The 22,506-nt window shown below is 44.1% G+C and overlaps 1 protein-coding gene across 6 annotated transcripts in view; it reads right to left on the reverse strand.

The window, feature by feature from the left end:
* Positions 1–7,266: 7,266 nt before the first annotated feature.
* Positions 7,267–22,506, reverse strand: part of SOAT1 (sterol O-acyltransferase 1) — a 52,068-nt gene continuing 36,828 nt past the window's right edge. For 5 of the 6 annotated variants that reach the window (XM_040406619.1, XM_040406620.1, XM_040406622.1 and 2 more), the window contains exons 5-16: positions 22,201–22,260; positions 20,954–21,061; positions 19,343–19,625; positions 19,177–19,255; positions 16,661–16,742; positions 15,999–16,044; positions 13,248–13,377; positions 12,196–12,293; positions 11,911–12,009; positions 10,882–11,017; positions 10,279–10,424; positions 7,267–9,014 (exon numbers count right to left, since the gene is read on the reverse strand). In XM_040406619.1, the coding sequence (XP_040262553.1) occupies positions 8,949–9,014; positions 10,279–10,424; positions 10,882–11,017; positions 11,911–12,009; positions 12,196–12,293; positions 13,248–13,377; positions 15,999–16,044; positions 16,661–16,742; positions 19,177–19,255; positions 19,343–19,625; positions 20,954–21,061; positions 22,201–22,260 (1,333 nt within the window). In that variant the 3' untranslated portion in view covers positions 7,267–8,948. The remainder of the gene's footprint in view (positions 9,015–10,278; positions 10,425–10,881; positions 11,018–11,910; positions 12,010–12,195; positions 12,294–13,247; positions 13,378–15,998; positions 16,045–16,660; positions 16,743–19,176; positions 19,256–19,342; positions 19,626–20,953; positions 21,062–22,200; positions 22,261–22,506) is intronic. The other variant, XM_040406617.1, reaches the window with a different exon arrangement.

Below are 22,506 nucleotides of genomic sequence, written 5' to 3' on the forward strand. Positions count from 1 at the left end.
CAAGGGCCAAATCAATGCGCGATAGCGAGTGATGCGTGGCTGATCTGCACGAGAATCCACGTTTATTAGGGTTACGCAATCTCCATACGTCATATACACCAATTTCACACATAATATTTCTGAGAGCCGCGCTCCCCGGTAAACCACCTGCTCCTTCCACCCGGCATCTATCTAAGGAGTCATTCAGCGTGCAATTGAAGTCCCCTACCAGTAGCCACGGTAACCCAGGGAAGTCCGCCACAAAGTCCATAATCTCCCTTATCAATGGAGAAGCAAACGGCGGAGGCACGTACACCGACACAAGCACCATCTGTATTCCATCCACCTTACACACAACACAAACATATCTGCCTTCAGCATCCACACAATCCTGTATATGTTCATATCTAATACTACTATGCACAATCAGACTTACACCTCTAGAGTGAGAGTAATGAGTTGAATGTAACGCATGGGTCACCCAATTTTTACTCAACCAGTGGAGATTATCACCAATCAGATGCGTTTCCTGAAGACAACATATAGCTGGCTGAAACCGCCCCAAGTATTGGAAAATGCACTGTCGTTTCCGTGCATCTGCCATTCCTCTCACATTTTAGCTTAAAACTCTAATCACCTGTGACATGGTAGAACATTAAGCCATACTTGTATCTCACAACCCACTCAAACTCCTTCCACTCAAAGTTCACGACCCTATCCCCTCCCCCCAACTGTCTCCCTCCCCACCCATAATCAGGTTACTGTAACTGGGGATCGCAGTCCCCCATTTATCAACCTCAATCATTAAAACAGGGCAATCCGAGAGCAACTTGCCCCCAAACCTATAATAATCATAACAGATTATAACACATTTCCTCAGGTAGAGAATCCTCCCCACATCTGAGAAATACATTTTACTCTCTCAACCACCTACTCCCTCCACAGGATCTACCCTACGGTAGCATTGCATAATACACTTCTTAACTGGTGCAACATTTAAAGCGACCTTAAAGTGCAAACACATATATAGAGTAAACATAAGAAACCATATCTCTGCCTCCTTCAAGTGTCCAAGGCCCCACTCCTCAATTGACGCTCGTGGACGTCCAGCCACTGCGCCGCTTCCTCCGGATCCTCAAAAAATCTGGTGGATCCCAAAGCCACCACACGCAGTTTAGCAGGAAACAGCATAGCATACTGGACTTGTAGACCTCTCAGCCTTTTCTTAATATCCATAAATCTACTTCTCCTCCGCTGCACCTCATTAGAATAGTCCGGGAATATGGACACTTTAACCCCATTCAGGACCATCTCCTCATTGTCCCTGGACTGCCGCAGAATAGTGTCCCGATCCTTGAAATGCAGAATCTTCGCCAGTATAGGGCGAGGAGGCCTGCCTGGCGGGAGCGGCCGCAGGGGGACTCTGTGCACCCGCTCCACCGCATATAGGGAAGATAGGCCTTTCTCATGGAACAACTGATGCAACCATTTCTCCACAAATTCTGTGGCATTGGCCCCCTCCGCCTTTTCTGGCATTCCCACAATCCGCAGGTTATTCCTTCTGGACCTGTTCTCCAGATCATCCGTTTTGGCATATAAAGCAGCAATGTCCTTAGCATTTGTTTTTGCCGCCATTTGCAAAGGCTGAACTACATCTTCTATCGTGGACACCCTCTTCTCCAATTCAGAGGTGCGCTCAGATATCTTGTGTAGGTCATCTCTAATTATAGACACATCTGATCTCAGGCTGCCGACTTGCACTGTGAGCACTTTCAGGGTGCTGCCACAGCGGCCATGATATCTTTCAAAGTGGGCTCCTCATTGGCCGCGGCCTTAGGGCCTACTGTGTCCTTAGCTGAACATGCAGGGGTCAGTGGCGGCTAATTCACCGCATCCAGGGCCTCACCATCAAGGGATCCGTCCTCCTGGTCAGAGGAGGTATGCATATCTGTCTCCTTTCCCTCAGCCCAATCGCCCACTCCGCTGTCAGTACGAGCATACTTGCTCAGTTTAGCAGCCGCACTCTGACTCAACGTCTGCTGCAGCGCCATCCCCTCTCCTCCATCAGCGCCATGCTGGCTCACCTCCGGCCTGTCGGACTTCGGCACTTTACTAGACTTCCTCGGCATATCGGACCTCACAAAGTCACCACAGCACCCTCCGGTCACTTCCCTTCCACCAGGTAAGGTTAAATCAGCGATTCGAGGGGTGCTACCACTCGATTAAACAGGATGCTAGCAGGAGCAGTGAGCGGTGCGACTTACTCCATGCGCTCTTAGGCCACGCCCCGATAAATGTGTTTTTTGATTTTTACTTTTTTTTTTTGACCCACTTGGTTCTTGAAGATCCAGTGGGTCTGAGGTCTGTATAATACAGTACTATATTGTACTGTACTTTACACTTTGTCTAAACAGATCAATGCCTTTTAGCACAGATCTGTTCAGCACCATGGACAGCAGGATGCCTGAGAGGCGTCCTGTTGCCATGGGAACCTTCCCCGTCTGCTCAGTACTGCCCCAGAACTGCGCAGACGGGGAAGGGTAAGGAGGGGATCTCTCCATCGGGGGGCTGCAAAGGCACAGCAGCCCCCCGATGGGAGAGGGAGGGAGTTCCTGTATGGAAAGGGTTAAACGCGGCGCCGGAATCCCGATTTTAAGTTGGGACGTACCGGTACGTCCTATGTCCTTAAGGACTCGGGAAATAGGGCGTTCCGGTACGTCCTATGTCCTTAAGGGGTTAAAAAGTGGGTTTTGGAAATTCTTAAATCTTCTAATGTCCCCAAAAAATAAAACTGCATTTACTAAATGATCCAAACATGAAGTAGACATATGGGGAATGTAAAGTAATACTATTTTGGAGGTATTACTATCTATTATAAAAGTAGAGAAAAAAAAAATTATAATTAAAAATGAAAATTTTGTGACTCCATGAAGTACAATATGTGATGAGAAAAATTAAAATTATATATATATATATATATATATATATTATTTTATCTCAGAATGGCCTGGATAAGTAACAGATTTGCAAAAAATGGCCTGGGCAGGAAGGGGGTAATGGTCCGGATGTGAAGTGGTTTTTAAAGACCACATTTACATTGTCAATGGACCCCATTGTTCAGCCCTGCAATGCTATTGGGTAAAAAATATGTACCGTAAAATGAACTTCACACAGATTACATCTACTGTGATTTATAATTTACCCCATGTACTTCGTAGTAGTGTTTCACAAACTGAGTGGTCCGAGGTATCCAAAGTGAAAAAAAAAAAAAAAAAACCTAAATGATCTCTGCCACAGAATATGCAGCAAATTGTCTCTGCAAAATCCGCCATGTGAACGGGGCCCTGGAAACAACAACATGGTGCTAACAGTGTTTATTAGTAATGCAGACTATGTAGGTAGTGTTACGCATCGCCATGTCCATTGGCGTCATTACATACAGTATGTGCTGCGCAAGTATTACATACTGGATACAGAAAATTGCTATCCCGTATCGGATTCATGAATTACTGTACAATTTTTTTTGCAAGCTCCATTCAAACTACATCTCAATTCTGATTGTACTAATGAGCACAGGTACAAGACAGAAAGAATATTACCATTTACATGACATCAGTCCTATTCTAAAATATAACATAACATGTAGAAAAAAAAAAAAGTCACATTTATTTGCAAATTTCCCTTTTCAACACATTACAATATGCAAAGTAAATCATCTCATTTGGTCACAGTTGTTAAATTCCAGCAGTTACAGCTACCGACCAGCAGAGGGCGTGCCAATATCACCAGTCAGTGTATTATTTGACAGTTTTGTTTTTTTAAATTAAGATTGTAAAAAAGAAAAAAAATAATTTATAACAAATTAACATTTGATTAAACACGACCAAAAAGCGAGTGCAAACTTGACATTTTCTTGTAACCAAAGTATCTTTTACAGTAAATGGCTTGTGATTTATCTATTTTACACAAATCATACATTTAAATACATAATTTCCTCATTTTTTTTTTTTTTTTTTTTAAACGAGCTGCAGTGTGTATTAAGGACGGAAAAGAGAGAGAAAAAAAAGCAACGTAGCATTGGCGGTGTGCCATCCCATGGCAGACTTACCACAGCTAGAGTGATATTTTGGACTACAGATGGCGCCCGACCTTCACTGGTAATGTTTCTATGCATCAAGATGCCAAGGTTCAATCTTATATATCAGTTCAGATACCCGAACCACAAAGCAGCATCTCTCCGCTCAATGCTGGACGATCACTATAGAGATAAAATCCGGGATATACCTCCCTGATCCCTGAAGAAGACCTATACATCAGCGGCAGTGGTTTGGGGTCTTATTTACGGACACTTTCTCTTGCATTTCGAAAAGCGGCCAAAGATGTCCTGATCAGACAGGTCAGCAAATGACAGGACTATGCCAAAGCCAAAACGGACCCATGTCGCTGAGGTAAGTAGACTGCTGGATGACTAGGTCTGGTAGGTTCATGCGCTATATATATTATATATATATATATATATATATATATATATATATATATATATATATATCACACATCATCATATAGTGCATTCCAAAATCAATACCTAAGGGTACATTCACATAAACACAAGCTGCCCGTGCTGCGGTCCACAATGCGTGGGCACCAACCATGTGAATCCCGTATTGTGGCGGGAACCCATTTAAGTGATGAGCAGGACATGTCCTATCTTTTGCTGTGCTGAGGCATGGACCAAGAGCTTCTGATCCGTGCCTCCCTCCACTCCACGCCATATCTTGAGGATTGCAGACTCATTCAAGTCAATAGGTCTACGGAATTCACACGGCCGATGTCCGTGCATTGTGGAACCACCGTTTGCAGACCGCAATGCGGACACGGATGGCTTATGGTCGTGTGAATAGACCCTTACTCAATGCCATCACTAGGAAAGCAATGCACATGTCGGACTGGGGTCCTTTGGGTCCACCACAGGACTTCAGGGCCATAGACACGTCCACGTGTAGCCGTATTGAAATCGATCATTGTACACACCGGAAATAACAAAAAGATCTGATAGGATAATTTGTGATGAACGCCTAGGGGTGGCTTTACACTGACCGATGCCTAAATCAGTGGCGACTGACAATACAGCAAGCCAATCAGTGATCGTTTAAAGGGCCTTCACACCGGCCAATGCAAACTGAAAGTGGGGTACAAGCGATCGTTATTACGATCGTTCATCCTCATTCACTTTTTTAATACTGTTGGCAGCATACACCCTCTTACATTGGGCAACGTGCGGTCAGCCAGCCAGTATATTTATTCCAGCATTAAAGGGCTTCTGTCACCCCCCTAAAGTCATTTTTTTTTTTTGGTTCCTTAAAATCCTTATGCTGCGATCAATATATAGGGCTCTTACTCTTTTTCGTTCAGTAGTTTGTTAAAAAAAAAACGGACTTTTATAATATGTAAAATTACCTGTCTACCAGCAAGTAGGGCGGTTACTTGCTGGTAGCAGCAGCATCCTCCTATCATAAAGACGCCCCCTCCTCCTGTTGATTGACAGGGCCAGCGAACGCTGGCCAGGTCTGCGTTCAAAATCTCGCGCCTGCACCGTACCGGTCTTCAGTTGGCACAGGCACACTGAGAGGACGACGCTCGCTCGGCCGCTCCTTCCTCAATGCGCCTGCGCCGATGACGTCACATCTACACCCGGCGCAGGCGCACTGAGGAAGGAGCGGCCGAGCGAGCGTCCTCCTATCAGTGCGCCTGCGCCGACTGAAGACCGGTACGGCGAATGCGCGAGATTTTGAACGCAGACCTGGCCAGCCACGGGACGAGCGCGTTCGCTGGCCCTGTCAATCAACATGAGGAGGGGGCGTCTTTATGAAAGGAGGATGCGGCTGCTAGCAGCAAGTAACCGCCCTACTTGCTGGTAGAGAGGTAATTTACATATTATAAAAGTCCTTTTTTTGAACAAACTACTGAACGAAAATGAGTAAGAGCATTATATATTGATAAATCGCAGCATAAGGATTTTAAAGGAGGCCAAAAAAATAATAATGACTTAAGGGGGTGACAGAAGCCCTTTAAAGATCCGATTGGACTTGTAAAAGGTCCTTAAAGGAGTTCTCCGGGAATAAAGACAGTTTCCTCTAATACCCACAGCCTGTCTCTATAAAAAGAAGATCCATACTTGCCTGCTCCCCACCGCTCTGGTGTTCCACGGTGCCTCCTGCACGTCCATGTTCTGGTCGTCGGACGCTTTACATCCAGTGATGTGCCACTTGTGTCCACATCACCAATGAAGCCAGTTGTTGGCTGAAGTAGAGCATGCAACATTGCCCATGCACCACTGGGGACCAGAACATGGAAGAAGGACCGAGCAGTGAGAAGCAGGCAAGTACGAATATTCTATTCATGGAGAACCCCTTTAAGAACAAATGGGGCTGTATTCTGTTGGAGCCATTATTGTGTCAGCCTGGTTTTCCAGTCCAACCCTGGCAACACGACACAATTTCACTTTGTGGCAGTGTAGAGATGTGGTCACTAGCACAACAATGGCCGCCACAGTGACCAAGGCCTCCTCCTTTCATTAATAGTCTGCACTTTTAACTGTTCATTGTTTAACACTGTAAAACCCGCATCCATGACCAAGTCGTAAGAACAAGGCACCAAGTTGTCATAGCATTGTCAGTGCTGTAGGATTTGACACCGCAGGACACACACTGAAGAAGACCCTCACGTCACATGGACACCACAACAAAAAGCAGCAGTGTGCATCAAAATAAAGGTCTCCTAGAAATCCATGTTTAGGGCTGGTCTTCAGATCGTGCCCCATTACAGGGGAGACGATCCAGGTTGCAGACTGGCGGGTTGGCGTGAAGGCTTCTCATGTCCTAAAGCAGCACGTACTGCATCGTGTGACCAAACCGCATCCTCGCGGCTCAAGTCCTTCATTTTGGTCTAACCTTGTGCAATTGTTGTGCTGTCAAACAGCAAAAGAACAAATTAAATAACATACAATCAGGAATGAGAACTGTCCCTTCTCTTCTCAAGGCCATTCAATGCATTTTTCTTTGCCCATGCTGCAGAAACTGCAATACTGAGAACGCAAGTTCACTTACAGCCAATAAATGCATTACACTCAACTAGAATATCTACAGATTGTTCACATCTTCAGGGAAGAATGAGTGAGGAGCAGAGGCATACAGAATGAAGGATCCACAGCGGAGAGCGAGACTGTATGGAGAGGGTAGGAGAGAACCGAGAAAAAAACGGTTTGGTATTTTAGGATTGTCGTAAACGGACATACAACTTGTGCCTTGGGTGACACCTCCATAGTGCACGATGAACAGGACTACTGGCTCTTAAAGGGGTTGTCCTGTTTCCTCAGGATAGGTCATCAATATTAGAACAGCAGGGGTCTGACTCCCGTGGCACCCCCACCGATCAGCTGTTTGAATGGCAAGGAGCCGCTGTAGTTACACTCCGTCCCATTGATGTGAATGGGACAGAGGACATGTAATTACAAGAAGCCGTGTTCATACGAGCAATGCCGCGATTCAGACCCCGGCCTATCCTGAGGACAGTTTATCAACATTTGAAACAGGATAACCCCTTTAAGGTATACTCACTAATGGCAAACTGGTTGCAGAAACAATGGAACAGCCACAGAAATTTCTGCAACAAATTTGCGGTGTGAAAATATCCCCCTATTGAAGACCCTTAGGCTGGGACTATGCCGCAACGTTTTGTAGTTCTACCGATTGCTGTTACCAGCTGCAACGGAAAGGAATACATACCTCTTCGGAGTGCTACAAAAAGCAGCAGCGGTGTAACCCACGTCTTCTAGGCGGAAGACCAGTTATGATGGCACGGTATTGGACCTCTCTCTGGCACCCCCTACAGGCCACATCTAGACACCTACTTGTGTTGTGTCAAACAGCCATCAGATTCTGATTAGCCAACAAACTTTCTTTTTCACAACATAAAAAAGTCAATGGAGAAAGCCGGCAAATGTAGAAATGACTTTGCACAAGTCATGCAATCAACTGCTACTTGTGGACGCAAGGAACTCAACATACAGGATGACACAAGCATCACAAGCCGTCACCCAGCTCTAAACCTACACACCCCAACCCGTTGCTGCAGTCCTATGTCAGAACTGAATCTTGCCTTACCCCAAGTATTCAGATTGCTGCCCCAGCACTGGATCTTAATACCCCAGCCAAGGCACAATGGTTTGCTGCCACATAAGCCCCACCAGCTTTTACCCAACTAGGCCCCGACCTGTGAAAAGCACCCTAGATAACTCCACCTCAGAGGTTTCCGGACCACAACATAATCTAGTTTTGGGAGCCCTAAAGAGAGCGACAAACCGTAAATTTGACAAAAAAAAAAAAAGATTCTCTCCAACTTGAACAGAAACATGCGGAGGAGGGAAAGGACTAGGAAGGGTAGAGAGATCAGGAAATCTTTGGTGCAAGGATGTTGCAAACCTCATTATTGCTTAGTAATGCAGCATTTGTTTCGATGTGGCATGGTGTACATTAGGGACCGCTCACAGTCCTATCCAAGCCACGCTGGCTTCAAATGGGAATACATTCAGTAATGCATTGTGCAAAAGGCATTAGAACATCAGTCCGCAAAGTTTTGCCTATTATTGTCAAGGACGGTTTAAGGTCAAAGTAATGGATGTTCCAGATATCGGATTATGTAGAGAACACCCACTGTAAACCGTATTCCATAAGTAAAGAGTCACAATAGAGAAATAATCGTCCTGGATGTGTATCCATCGCTGGTATCGGAGTTTAGGAGGAGTTGGCTGGCTATACAAAAAGAAGAAGGATTCTTTTTCCAAAATCTGTAGTCACGGACTGCAGACTATTTCCACGTTGGTACAAAGAAAATACATTCAGTAACAAAGTGAGAAAGTCAGATCATTCAGCACCGGAGGGCTGGACGCGGTCTCCGCAGGGATTGCGAGTTCATGGTTTCAACTCCTCAACATGACAGGTCCAAGAGCGTGGCTTCAAGTAGTCCAGAAACGTGGGCTGTAAGACAAACATCATCATCAGCATATGGCAAATCTACGGTCAAGTAAAACCCTAGTCCTCCTAAGGCCGCGTTCAGATGAGCGAGTGTCACGCTCTGGACTCGCAGCGCAGCACCCGTCCTGAACTCCCACCACTGCCGGGGGTCGCATAGCATTATATTGATTTATGATGGTATGTAACCCTCACAGTTCTGTGGATAACACTGACATAATGCTGTCAGTGTTATCCAATACATTCCAGACCTCTAAGGGTTACATAGCATCATAAATAGATATAATGCTATGCGACCCCCGGCAGTGGTGGGAGTTCAGGACGGGGGTCTGCGCTGCAAGTCTGCAGCGTGACACTCGCTCGTCTGAAAGTGGCCTAATACACCACCTTGGTTATACTCACACTATGACCCGTGATTATCAAATCTAATGAAAACCTTAAAGGGGTTATCCTGTAAAAAGAATGATGACCTATCCCAGAATAGGTTGTCATTATCACATCGGTGGTGGGGGTCCGAGTTCTGCCACTCCTGACAATCAGCTGTTTCGAAAAGCTGCTGCGCTCACTGGAGCTCGAGCTCTACAGCGCTGTACATGATATAGGGGCTGTGTTTGGTACTGCAGCTTAGCTTGACCTCAATGGGGCGGAGATGCAACTAGGCCACTTGACCGATGTACAGTAACGTCATTGGCCTAGGCGCTCACTGAGTGCCCGGCCTCTTCTAACAGCTGATCGGCAGGGGTCCTGGGTGTCAGACCCCCACAGATCTGATATTGATGACCTATCCCAAGGATAGATTCTTAATATCGTTTCACAGATAAGCCCTTTAAATGGATAAAGAAAAAAATTCCACAGCACTTCCGGGGTTGTGATTAAAAATAGTGTTCTTTATTCACCAGCGGTACGTTGCAGTCCTCTCACTGGGACTTGTGAGAATGATTCATCATCACATTAGGGATTGATGGGGAGTATCACCTGGATTTATATAATGTTTTATTAAATCATATTTTTTATGATTTTTCTGACAATTATGTATTATCAATTACTAATTTAATAAAAAAAAGAAAAATATATATATATATATATATATATATATATATATATATATATATATATATAGTTATTATATAGTTGGATAGTGGATTGTCTCCATGGCTGCAGGCACACCATTTACTTTTTTTTCTGCTGTGCCGCTTTCATCCATTTTTGTTACTCTTTAATTGATAACCATTTATGGCCCCCATTTAGCTTTGTGTGGATTGTAACTTACATTGCTGAGTGAACAGTAACGATGGGCGTACCACTCCTGAGAGTAAAGGCACAGCAAAACACCCTGACCCAAAAACAGAGACGTCCACATGATCACATTCCAAATGGGGCCTCTGCGACGGTCGTGGAGAATAAAATTAAAGATCACTGCAAGCAAAGGAATACATTTAACACATTACAAATAAGAAAAATATCTGTGATGGGAACAGATGTGGAAATAAAGCATCAAGTAATCATTGATTGTGATTAGCATCTGTACCATGGATAATCCAAGTTAAAAAACAGAGGTGAAAGAGTTCAGTCACTACAGATTTTTTATCACATACAATACGCATGGATGCTGAAAACCCTAACGGCACTTTGCAGGTTTGTAATTGGTAGTATATATTAGTTCTGTTGCAGAAATGCTGCAATGTGGAGTTTACTCTTTGCAATGCAAAGGTCAAATCTGCGGAGAACGCTCCCCAATATGTCTGAAAATATAAATATATATATATATATATATATATTATACAATCCATGTATAAACATTATCTGCTCAGCTGATATGGCAGTCTGTGCTACGTGTAGGCAACATATCTTTCTGGAGAAGAGTAATACTTACTGCCAAAGCCCGCAAACAGAATGAACATAACTGGGTAAAAGAATCCAAAGCAGATGCCCAGGGCATATTCATGGACCACAGCAGAGACCATAAAGACAGACAACATGGCAGCCGCTTTAAACCTCCTGCCAAAGAACTTTAAAAGGAGGAAAGAATTAAAATAATTAAAACGACTGAACATAGCTAAAAGGTTAAGTAGACGATGATCTCAAATAAGCTAAAACCAAAACATACAGAATAAATGAAATTTTTTTTTAAAAAAGGGAACTCCTCCTGGATTTGTGGTATTCAACAATGTTAGGATCTACTCACATCTGCATTGTTGCAGACAGAAACCAACACAGAGCCAGATGCACTGCATGAAAGACCCCACTGAGGTCCAACTCTTGGTTGGGAAAATTGCTCTACATTTACCACTATTTTTCCCTACAGAATCTGCAATGGAGGCTCCTAACCGAGCTTCACAAGCAAATGAGAATACAGCCTTAAAAGTGGGCTTCCAGGAGTAAAAGGGCTCATGCACACTGCCGTAGTTTTGGTCCACATCCGAACTGAGTTTTTTGTGGATTTGGTGTGGACTCATATCACAATGGGGCCACAAACGATGTGGACAGCACAACCGTGTGCTGTTTACATCCGTAAGTCCATTCCGTGGTCCTGGTACTCCACTAATCAGTTGTTTGAAGAGTCTCCGGTGCTCCAGCGAATGCTGAATACCAAGCACAGTACCATACATTGTACAGCGGCTGTGCTTGGTATTACAGCTCAGACCAGTTTGAATAGGACCGAGCTGCACATAGGCCACGTGACCAATGGATGTGACGTCGCTGGTGCAGAAAGAAGCTGCAGCTTCTCCAAACAGCAAGTCTGCGGGGGTGTCGGGAGTCAGACCCCCACTAATCAGATCTTAATGCTCCCTCTTAAAGGATAGGCCATCAATATTCTGACTCTGGGAAAACCACTTTAACAATCCATAATGATGGGGACGTAAGTATTTCCTAGTACTGAAGAGAAGGTTCAGCATCTTACCCAGAGGAAGTCCCGATAGGCATAGTAGTAGAGCCAGTCATGTACAACCACATTCCAGGTACGGTAATAGTTTGCAAATGAAGTTGAATTCCACCAATCCTGAAAAGACGACAGATCGCGCATTAAGAACGGTTCCGGTTAAATGAAGAATTTGTGAAGTCAAAAACTATATTAAACAGGACTCTGCAATTATAACAAACTAACAAAAGTCCTCCTAATTATGTGAAAACCTGCAAGACGTCAGAGGAAGGGGCAAAGTAAACGTCATCAAATCCATCTCCTCACCTGGTAGAACATTCGGTCAGCAAAACGGAGCATCTCGGCAAAGGCATTGAGCCAGCAATGCAGAAAGGCGAAGAAGGCCAGGAAGAGGATCAGCACACCTGTCAAAGAAAGAACACGCGATAACCATGTGCACAGGGAACATGGCACTAAATACAAGAGGTTAAAGGAAAGGTATCACCAAATTTTTATCTGCCAGTTAAAACATTTTTTTCTAATCTGTTTTCAGTTTCTGATTGTAGATTTTTTTTACTTTGTTTCCTGAACATGATTATGGGGGCGGCCATCTCGACTGAGCTGTTCTCAACAGCATTCAGAAAGCATTCAGAAAATTGCTTTATGGCAGCCCCATAGACACAATGGTCAGGAAGAGACCTCATTGACTTCTATGGGAGAGTTTTCTAGGCATGGTCTGTGCCCTGTGCAGAGGTCATTGTACAAGGAAAGAAGAGATAAGCTTTGAGAATCATCTATTGTGAATGGTGGATCCTGTCTGATAATATACACAGAGGTGAAATTATTACAGGCGGGATTAGGTCGGGTTCACATTTGTGTTGTGAACTCCGGCACTGTTCCGGCTTTCAACCTGACCAAAAAATGCTACATGCAAAAAAAAAAATTTGTCCCGCTGAAAGTCAGCATATGAACTGGAAAGTGGCCAGATTACCGCCGGATCCCATTACAGTGAATGGGGATCCGGCGGTGCACGGTGGTATCCAGCCATGACGGATACGGTAAACCTCAGCAGTCTGTTCCTCCGCCAGGACTGCCACAGTTCACAGCGCAGATGTGAACCCAGCCTTAGAATGACAGATAAGCAGATAACTGCAGTAAAGTGATCGGACAGATTAAGAAGTGGCGCCTATTATTAGGCTTAGTGGCCAGTGAGAAAACTTCCAGGAATTTATGGTTTTTGTTTAAATATAGATATTGACATGGAAAATTATAAAGAACAGCATCCAAAATTATAAAAAATAAATAAATAAATGATATGTTAAACATAAAAAAGTGATTTAAACAATAGGTCATTTTCAGATGACACATTCCCCAAGTACCTGGAAGGATGGAGTTAAAGATGCACAGGACCAGGACTCGGAGGCTGAATGGTTCTTGGCTGATGTTGCGGAAAAGTGGAATGCAGAGTCGGACAAAGACATAGTAGGCATAGAAGAGGCAGCCAAGTACCTGCAACATAAAACCACAGATAAGTGGATGACATAACAGTCTCCTTTAGGGTCCATTCACACGTCTGCAAAATGGGTCTGCAATTTTGCGGAATTTTGCGGAACAGGTGCGGACTCATTCATTTTAAATGGGGCCGGAATGTGCTGTCAGCATCCGCATTTGCTTAAGGGAAGTGCGGATCCGGAAATGGATCCGCACTTCTGTTCCGTAAAAAAATTAAATAAAATTGGAACATGTCCTACCCTTGTCCGCAATTGCGGACAAGAAAAGGCATTTTCTATCAGAGTGCCGGCGATGTGCGGTCCGCAAAATGCGGAACGCACATTGCCGGTGTTCGTGTTTTGCGGCAATTAAATTACTCTCCTCTAGAAGGAGGAAAACTGATTCGCTAGCGCCACCTACAGGAGACTATCCTGTAACGTTAACAACCAACCCAAGTGAAACAGTTTTCCTCTCTGCGGAGTAGAACCATTTTACAATCCTTTTCCCAAGGGAGCATTGCCCTCAGGACTCCTCACTCACTGGATCTTCGCAAGGAGGATCAGTACCCTTCATGAAACCCAAATGTGTATCAGGGACATACCACAGATTATCCCCAATAATGGGCGTTACTACAAAGTGGGCCTTGCATACAAGAACAAGTTATGCAGGAGAGCAGTCTATAGAAAATCTGATTTTCATTTACTCTAGACACCATATAAGAAAAAAAAAAAAAAAACACACAACATAAAAAGCTGGGTTAGTTATTATTCTCAGCTTTTAACCTGCATTGGTTTTATCGACCAGGCCCAGCATTTCATAAACTGAAGTTACAAGAGAGCCCTCAACTATTAACTACATGGCACCCACCAACCAGTCAGAGCAACAGCATAAGGCTAGATTCACACACCGCGTTCTGCCGGCTTTTTTTTTTTCTGATGTTTTTCTGCCATTTTACCTACTAGATGCTCTATCGGACTTGATGAACACCAGAAAAAAAATAAAAAAATAAAAAATAAAGTATAAAATAAACAAAATGCCTTAAAAACAAAACAAAAAAAACACAACAACGTGTGTGAAGGAAGCCGTATAGTCCAGGCATGGCTGGTACAATGAAGATCCCTATGCAAAATAGAAAACATAGTTAAAGGGGTTGTCAGAGTTATTTTTTGGCCCTTTGTATGTTTCTAACTAATCAAATGCAAGGGCTTTACCATGCACTTACTGCATCTGCAGTGGCTCCTTTCTCAGATATCACTAAGGGTCACATGACCTGTGATGTCAGCTTCTCTCCATGCTCTGATGATGTTTCGTGCACAAGCCGGAGGAGCAGGTCTGTGTCTGAGCAAAAGAGGTCACTGTGCTGGCCACACCCCCTGCACTGCCATCACTGTGCTGGCCCCGCCCACTGCACTGGCTGAGCTGTTGCCGTCTGCCCTCTCCCTGGATTCTTCAACCCCTTCAGCAGCAGAGAGGGCTGGAGGCTTTGCTGAGCAAATGCAGGCAGTGAGGAGACAAATGCTGGGCACAGGAGCTCACAGACTGGAGGAGTTCTGCAGAGCATTGCAGAAGAAAAGGTAGGGGGAAGATCCTGTGTGTATCAGCGGTGTCATTGTACAGACGGGACTTGTAGTCCTACACATGCAACTGCTGAGTATCCCAGCAGTCAGACACGTCACTCACGGCAGACATTCACTTTGCAGAGCAGAGGGAGGGGAACAAATATTCATGGGGAAACCACAGAGATTGTTGTTATTGCAGGTAAACAAAGGGCCAGAAGAGAACCAGGGAAATGAAGAAATTGATTTATTTTTGCCTAAAACTTGCTTAGCTCAGTTATATGTTGCTGACCATCAGATTTACAGTGCTATTTTTTTTTTTTCATAACTCGGACGACCCCTTTAGGAGATATTCCATGAAAATAACTTATCCCCTATCCTGTAGGTCGGGGATAAGAGTCTGATCGGCCGAGGTCCAACCACTGGGGTGCCTTATGATCAGCAGAATCAGGGCCAGTGTTCTCCACTGCGGTTGGACCCCTCGAACAGACACATCCCCTATACTATAGGCCAGGAATAAGTTGTTTTGCATAGGGATCTACGAGCCACCGGCATTACAACAGTATACAGTGCGGTCACACCAAAGACGACAGAAATGGTAGAAGTACAAGCTTATATTGCTACATATTATAATGGCTTCTGTCGGATGTAATTAGGGATGAGTGAATAGACTTTGGAAACATCTGAAGTCGATTCGCATAAAACTTCGTTCCGGTACTGTACGGAGCAGGAGCTCCGTACGGTATTAGAATGTACTGGCGCCGATGAGCCGAAGTTATTGTTTCGCAAAGTCTCGCGAGACCTCGGGTAATAACTTCATAAATAAATTTTTACTGTAAAAAAAAAAACATTTCCCGAACTCGGGTTTGGTTCCAAGTGGTACCTTGGAACTGAACCAGAGTTCGGGAAATGTTTTGTACAAATTTATGAAATTAAACAAAGTCTTGCGAGACTTCGTGAAGCAATGACTTCGGCTCATCGGAGCCAATACATTCTAATACTGTATGAAGCTCCGGCGCCGTACAGTACTGGAACTAAGTTTTATGCAAATCGACTCGCTCATCCCTAGATGTAATACTTTACCTGAGCAAATTTAGTGGCAACATATCCCCACCTTATGGATGGATTCCTGCAAGAAAAAAAAAAAAAGAAAAAAAAAACACATTGAAAAACCAAAATACATAAAATTTTTCTCCTAGGCAAATGCGACTTCTCCAGCAAAATTTCCTCCAGATCTATAAAGGAGTCTTTCACGCGAGCGCTACGGATTGTGGATGAAGAATAACACTTTACATCTCCTAGCAACCATCGGTAAAAGACGCATTTGCATCTGGACGCTTCCGCTTTTCACACAAGCCCCATTTCACTTCTATAGAGCCAAAGCCATGTGAAAAAAAAGCCCAATATAGAAGATGCTGCGATTTTTCCCTGAACGCAGAGATGATGCGTGAAAGACGACGCTCATGCGCACAGACCCATTGAAAGGAATGGGTCTGGATTCTTCCCGGATGCCACGAGTTCGCTACCTGCATCCCATCCGGACGGAAAACTGGCTTGTGTGAAAGAGGCCTAAGTAAAATATCTGTTACATGGAGACGATCGTCAAGTAGTAAGAGGCGAAACAACCAATTTTACACAATAAATATTTTCTTTTGTTAAATTTCTACAGACGTGTGAAAACGGAAGTTGTAGACAAAGGTCAGCCATGTGCTGTCAAACAGTACAAAGGTGAAAACCTCACTTACCTTGGATAGTTGTCTTGGTATATCAGAGTAGGGGCAAACAGGAAATACAAGTATTGAGAAACTGTTGGCACTGGAGCAACTGCTAAATGACAGAAAAACAGAATTAATTGTAACTAATATAAATGAGAACTAATAAAAGCATGGCTGCACAACATTTCACATGCAAACAATAGAACAGAGAAATGGGGATCATTCTAAATTAAAGTGGTATTATACCTAGTAGAAATAAAATAAAAATAGAAGCTCTTGGGCACATTTTTGATCAAACGTGTGTCGGGCCCATCTACCAGGCGTCAAGGTGGCTTCCGCAGATGGGTCCCTAACACTAAATATACTGCCTCTCTTGTACTTACCTAAGCCTACAATATTCAGGGCAGTGCAGGAACCAGCTGGAATGATCCCAGTTCTATTGTTTGCATGTGAAATGTTGTGCAGCCATGCTTTTATCATTTCTCTGTATGCTTGCTTGATGGATATGCACCTGTGACCATGATTGTGTTAGGGTACTTTCACACTTGTGGCAGAGGATTCCGGCAGGCAGCTCTGCTTCTGGATCTGGCAATCCGGACGCAAACGAATGGCATTTGTCAGACGAATCCGTCTGACAAATGCATTGAAATACCAGATCAGTCTCTCCGGTGTCATCCGGAAAAACGGATCCAGTATTTATTTTTTCACAGATTTAAAAAAGGTATGCGCATGCGCAGACCAGAAGAACAGATCAGTATTGCCGGAACACTTGGGGCCGGATCCGGCATTCCTGCAAGTGATCAGGATTTTTGGCCGGAGAGAAAACTGCAGCATGCTGGGGTATTTTCTCCGGCCAAAAAACGTAAGAGGGACTGAACTGATGCATCCTGAACGGATTGCTCTCCATTCAGAATGCATTAGGATAAAACTGATCAGTTCTTTTCCGGTATAGAACCCCTAGGACGGAACTCAATGCCGGAAAAGAAAAAACGCGAGTGTGAAAGTACCCTTAGGACTTTTTCTAGTAACTAATATACATACAGTACATTTTCTAGTAACTAATATAAAAGGAGTGAAAAACCAACACAATCCTAAGCAGAACAGATGACTATTCAATGGAAAGTGCATAAAATGATATTGAGAGCAGGACAGGTTTTGTAGGACATTTCCTACAGCCAATATAATTTCTTAAAGTGCCACTGAAAGTTTCCTAAAGCCTTTGATAGGTCATAGTGACATATGAAAGCTTTTGATCAGTGGGGGTGCTGAGACCCCCACAGATCGTTGGAATGAGGGGAGAGAAGCATTCACACACTGTGCCCTTCTATGGAGGAGATGGAAGTAAGACAGGGCCCTAGACTTCTATCGAGTCCGTCTCCTGCAGCGAGGAGAGCGCGATACGTGAATGCTTCTCGCTTCTCAATTGTGGGAAGTGCTGTCTCTACAAAACATTGAGTTTTTGAAAAGCTCAGTGACACTTTAAACTCTTGGACAACCCTTTTAAGGGGTCTGCAGGCATTTTGTCTACTTAAAGCTATGTTATCATCCTAACAGATGATCCGGCATAAATGTCGGCCGGACAAAAACTGCTGCATGCAGTGGTATTTGTCCGGCCAAAGCATTTATGCCAGAAAGCGGCTGGATCACCGCCATATCCCATTATAGTCAAAGACCCAGCGATCATCTGTTGAATTCCACAAAGCCAGACACGGATCTCAGCCGGAGATGTGAACGTAGCCTAACCTATAGTGCTAACCTGCGGAGGGAAGCTCTTTTACATAGCGCTTATCCTCCCCCAATAGCGCTGTCTCAGCTGCAGGGTCTTCCATCAGAGTCCCAAAAGCTTCTTATCCCGTTTGGCTACACTGACTAGAATGCAGCCAAACAGGAAAAGAAGTGGCCATATCTGGTTGGGATCTGGGCAGGAGAGCCCTCAGCGCACGCCACTGCGGCAAAGAGGGCGGTATCGGGCGAGTGAGGGACAGCAAGTACTATATGAAAGAGCTTCCCTTCACAGGTTAGCACCATAGGGTAATTAGACAAGATGCCCAGGGAACCCCTTTATCACACATTACCAAAATGCAGCTGTCTGGCATTTGTGTTACACATGAACACACTTTTTTTTCTCCGATTATCAGATTTTTTTTTTTATGGTTCACTATGTATTCCATTCCCCAAAAATTCTATGAAAAAAAAAAAAAAACTCAATAAATTATATGTATCAAAATCAGACAAGCCCTCATACAGCAAAGCTAGAGGGAAAAATAAAAGAGTATGGCTCTCAGAATGCAACCAGAGCCATCCAGAAACATTTATTGTGCAAAACTGCCACAATATAAATATAAATTATATATATATATATATATATATATATATATATATATATATATATATATACACATACATATACACACAGTAACTGGTAGCGCTAAATCCATACTGCACAAAAAAAATTATAATAATAATTAATAAAAATCACAAAACAATGGCAGAACTGCTGCCAAGTCCTCATACAGATACTTTTCAGTCCATGGTTTTACACTCACTTGACTTTTCCTTAGCAAAAGACAAAACCCGAGGGATATTTTCTCTTACGAATGAATGCACCTTCATGATCATGCGAACCTGGAAATGAAATAACATTACAAGTCACTTCCGTTTAATACAAATGCAATAAAAAAAAATATTCCCGAAGCACAACTTATAGGTTACCTGCTCTAGGATGACAATGAACCTGGAAGCAGGGGGTAAATTGTGTTGCACCACTATGTATGCTGGGCAGAAACCGAGGCCGAGCATCTGAAATGTCAGGTAAAGTGACCCATAGAAGACAGATCGTATGGTGCGGTGTGAGGAGGTCTTGTATCCCTGGGCCCACATCGAGAAGAGGACATAGGGGATGATCAGTGTGCTCAGGAACATGCAAATCCAGGTGGAGAACACAACGTGGAACTTGCCAAAGGCATAGGACAGAAGGTCAAACTCCAAAACAAGCCTACAAGAAAAAGAGCATGGAAACCATGAGCAAAGAACAGCAGCAAAAAAACTGAACATTACACTGGACTACATAGAAAGTCTTTAAAAGGGGTTTTCTGGTAATAAGGTTTTTTTTTTTTAAGCAAGGGCCCACAGCAGAAATTTACCAACGCCCAGATAAGTCTGTTATGAAATCAAGAGTCAAGGAACATCATTTTATTAATAGACAAGGCTGACTTTCATAAACCGGCCTTGGTTTAGTGTCCTTCAAGCCCAGCAAAGAGCGTTCATGCCCAAATATGCAAAACAGAATGTACATCACTATAGAAAACCTCTTGCAAAAACTGCCCAAAGACATCAGAAAGCGGCCGGTAAAGCAACCATTCTGCCGACCGCTACCAGTGGCCATTTACCATTAAAGGTGTTGTCTGGCAAACCCCTGAGGTCCTCCCCTGTTCCTCTGTACAAAAACACCACACACACACACATTCACCTGTGTACAGTCCCACCGCTGCTCCGCAGGACCAGGAAATAGCAAGTACCTGTCTCCCTTGCGGCCAATCACAGGTCTCAGCGGTCAGAGGGGCTTGAATGGTACATTACTTCAAGAAATTCAATCAGCAGTCACGAAACCTGGTCATGCGGGGACGGTTGGTGGCCAGGAACAGAGCAGCAGTGGAACTGTGGGAAGGGGAGATTTTTTTGTTTCGGAAGTAGGGGAGGACCTCAGGGGTTGTTTGCTCCAAGGCCAAACAACCCCTTTAATTCCTAAAGGGATTTTATTGTGGACAGGTCAGCCGATCAACTGTAATTCTAGAAGAGAGGGTGACCAAAGACCTTAGCTGTTAGCTGACAGTTATCCCCCCCAACCCAAGTACATTAGGGTACAGCTACATCGTGACATTTTATATAGTGGATGTCAATGGTGTCGCAGTGTGATGAGCACATAAAATGCAACACTGCTGGATTTGGTGTCGCAAGTCACGCAAGACTTTTACGCCAAAGATTTTAATGTAAGTAACTTGGGACTCGCCTTCGACGAGCACCGTTCTAAAACAGTCGAGCGGCAGCAAGTGGTAAGACTTTTCTGTGACACATGCTGCCGTACCCTTATGATGGCAGTACAGGGGAGAGGTCTCGATGAGTGTAATAGATTTCCACTGAACAGACAGCAGAGATAATCCAACCGTTAAATATGAGAAACGATATGATATACTTGAAATGAGGGAATAATTGTAACACAGCAAAGCAGGAGCAACGGTGCTTTAGGTGTCCGGTCAAACGTTAAAAAATACACAAAAATTTGAATTACCCATTGGGATTAAGTACCCACCCACCACAACTTACCTGCCCTGGTCAATGCAATCCACAACTACCGTGCTAAGGATGAAGAGGATGAGGAGAGCAATAAACATGTGGTAGATGGTGCGAAAGTGATTGACTTCAAAGAGTTCACTAGAATAAAACAAAAAGCTCATTAAATTGTGATAACAGAAGGCACATAAAGTAAGGAGCCCTAGTCAGCGTTGGACTGGCCCACCAGAGGATCCTCCAGTGGGCCCAGGCTCCGATACTATAGTTGGCCCCAAAGGTCCAGGAGGAGTGGAAAAACATTTGGATCCTGAATTTAGAGACAATAACCTATTAGACGTTACTGATGACATGGGGGTTGACCCCCAAGAATAAGTTTCTCTGGTGGGCCCAACGAACCCCAGTCCGATCCTGATCCTAGACAGGTTAGTCTCAAAAAAATACATTACAGTGCTAGATAATAGGAGAACATATGTATAGCTAAAATGTAGCTGCAGACAATGACCATGTGGACCCTGGCGAAGGGAAAGAGGCGATTTAAAGTCTCTCCTGTGCTGGAGGCTCCAAAGCTGGCCATAAAGGGGAGCTGAAGGTTCTGAGATGTGGTTTCCTCATAGTCTTCAATGAAATGGTTTTTATTTATGTGCGGATTTTATGTTTTCCATGCAGTTTTCATGTTAATCTTCTGCATATAAATACGCACCATGTGCAGGTGGCCTTGAAGGGGTTTTCCAGGAACACAATATTGGTGACCTAGCCTCAGGACAGGTCATCAACATCAGAATGGTTCAGGTTTGACCCCTGGAACCTCCGCCGATCAGCTGTCTGAAGATGCCGCGGGTGCTCTGGCGACCACTGCAGCCTCCTCACTGCCATAACATTGTATAGCGGCTGTGCGTGGTATTGTAGCTCAGCCCCATATACTGAGCGGTGCCTAGGGCATGTGACTGATGAACATGATGTCTCTGGCCTAGAAAGAGGCCATAGTGGTCACATAATAATGGTTCTAAAAATTGAGAAAATAATCATTGAACATGTGGGTGGTGTTGAGCCCTTGCACGTGTCAATACTAGGACTGAACACTCAGGAAAAAGGCTAGGGCTCCACGTTAACAGTAAGGGCATGTAATAGGTGTTTCATGTGGTTCGGAGATGCTGGTCTAACTTGTTTTGGAATATTCTCCATTAGCAGAAAGTGTCAGTACACGCGGCCACGGCCGTTTCCTTGTATTTTCTACAGTCTGGATACGATAAAGAGACAAACCAAACAGGTTCTTCACTTACTCTAGTAAAGAACGTCTTGATACAAAAATCTTCCCATGAGGAGTTGCTGCTTTTGATGTTCTGTGAAATAAAATGGAGGTCAGAGATCATTTGTAAGAACATCACTGTACAGGGAAGACATTTACACATGTCGATGGTATATCAATGGGTTTCAGCAAATTCCAAAATGTTCAATCTATACAGTATATGCAACTGAACAGGAAGACTGGGGAACACATCTGGTCTGGAACTGAGCAGAAGAGCCCACGGCCAGAGCAGGCGCAGCAGAGATAGCAGAATCGGCGGCCGACGGAAGGGCAAGTACTG

This window comes from Bufo bufo, chromosome 9, assembly GCF_905171765.1.
Source record: "Bufo bufo chromosome 9, aBufBuf1.1, whole genome shotgun sequence".
In the NCBI taxonomy this organism is placed as follows: domain Eukaryota; kingdom Metazoa; phylum Chordata; class Amphibia; order Anura; family Bufonidae; genus Bufo; species Bufo bufo.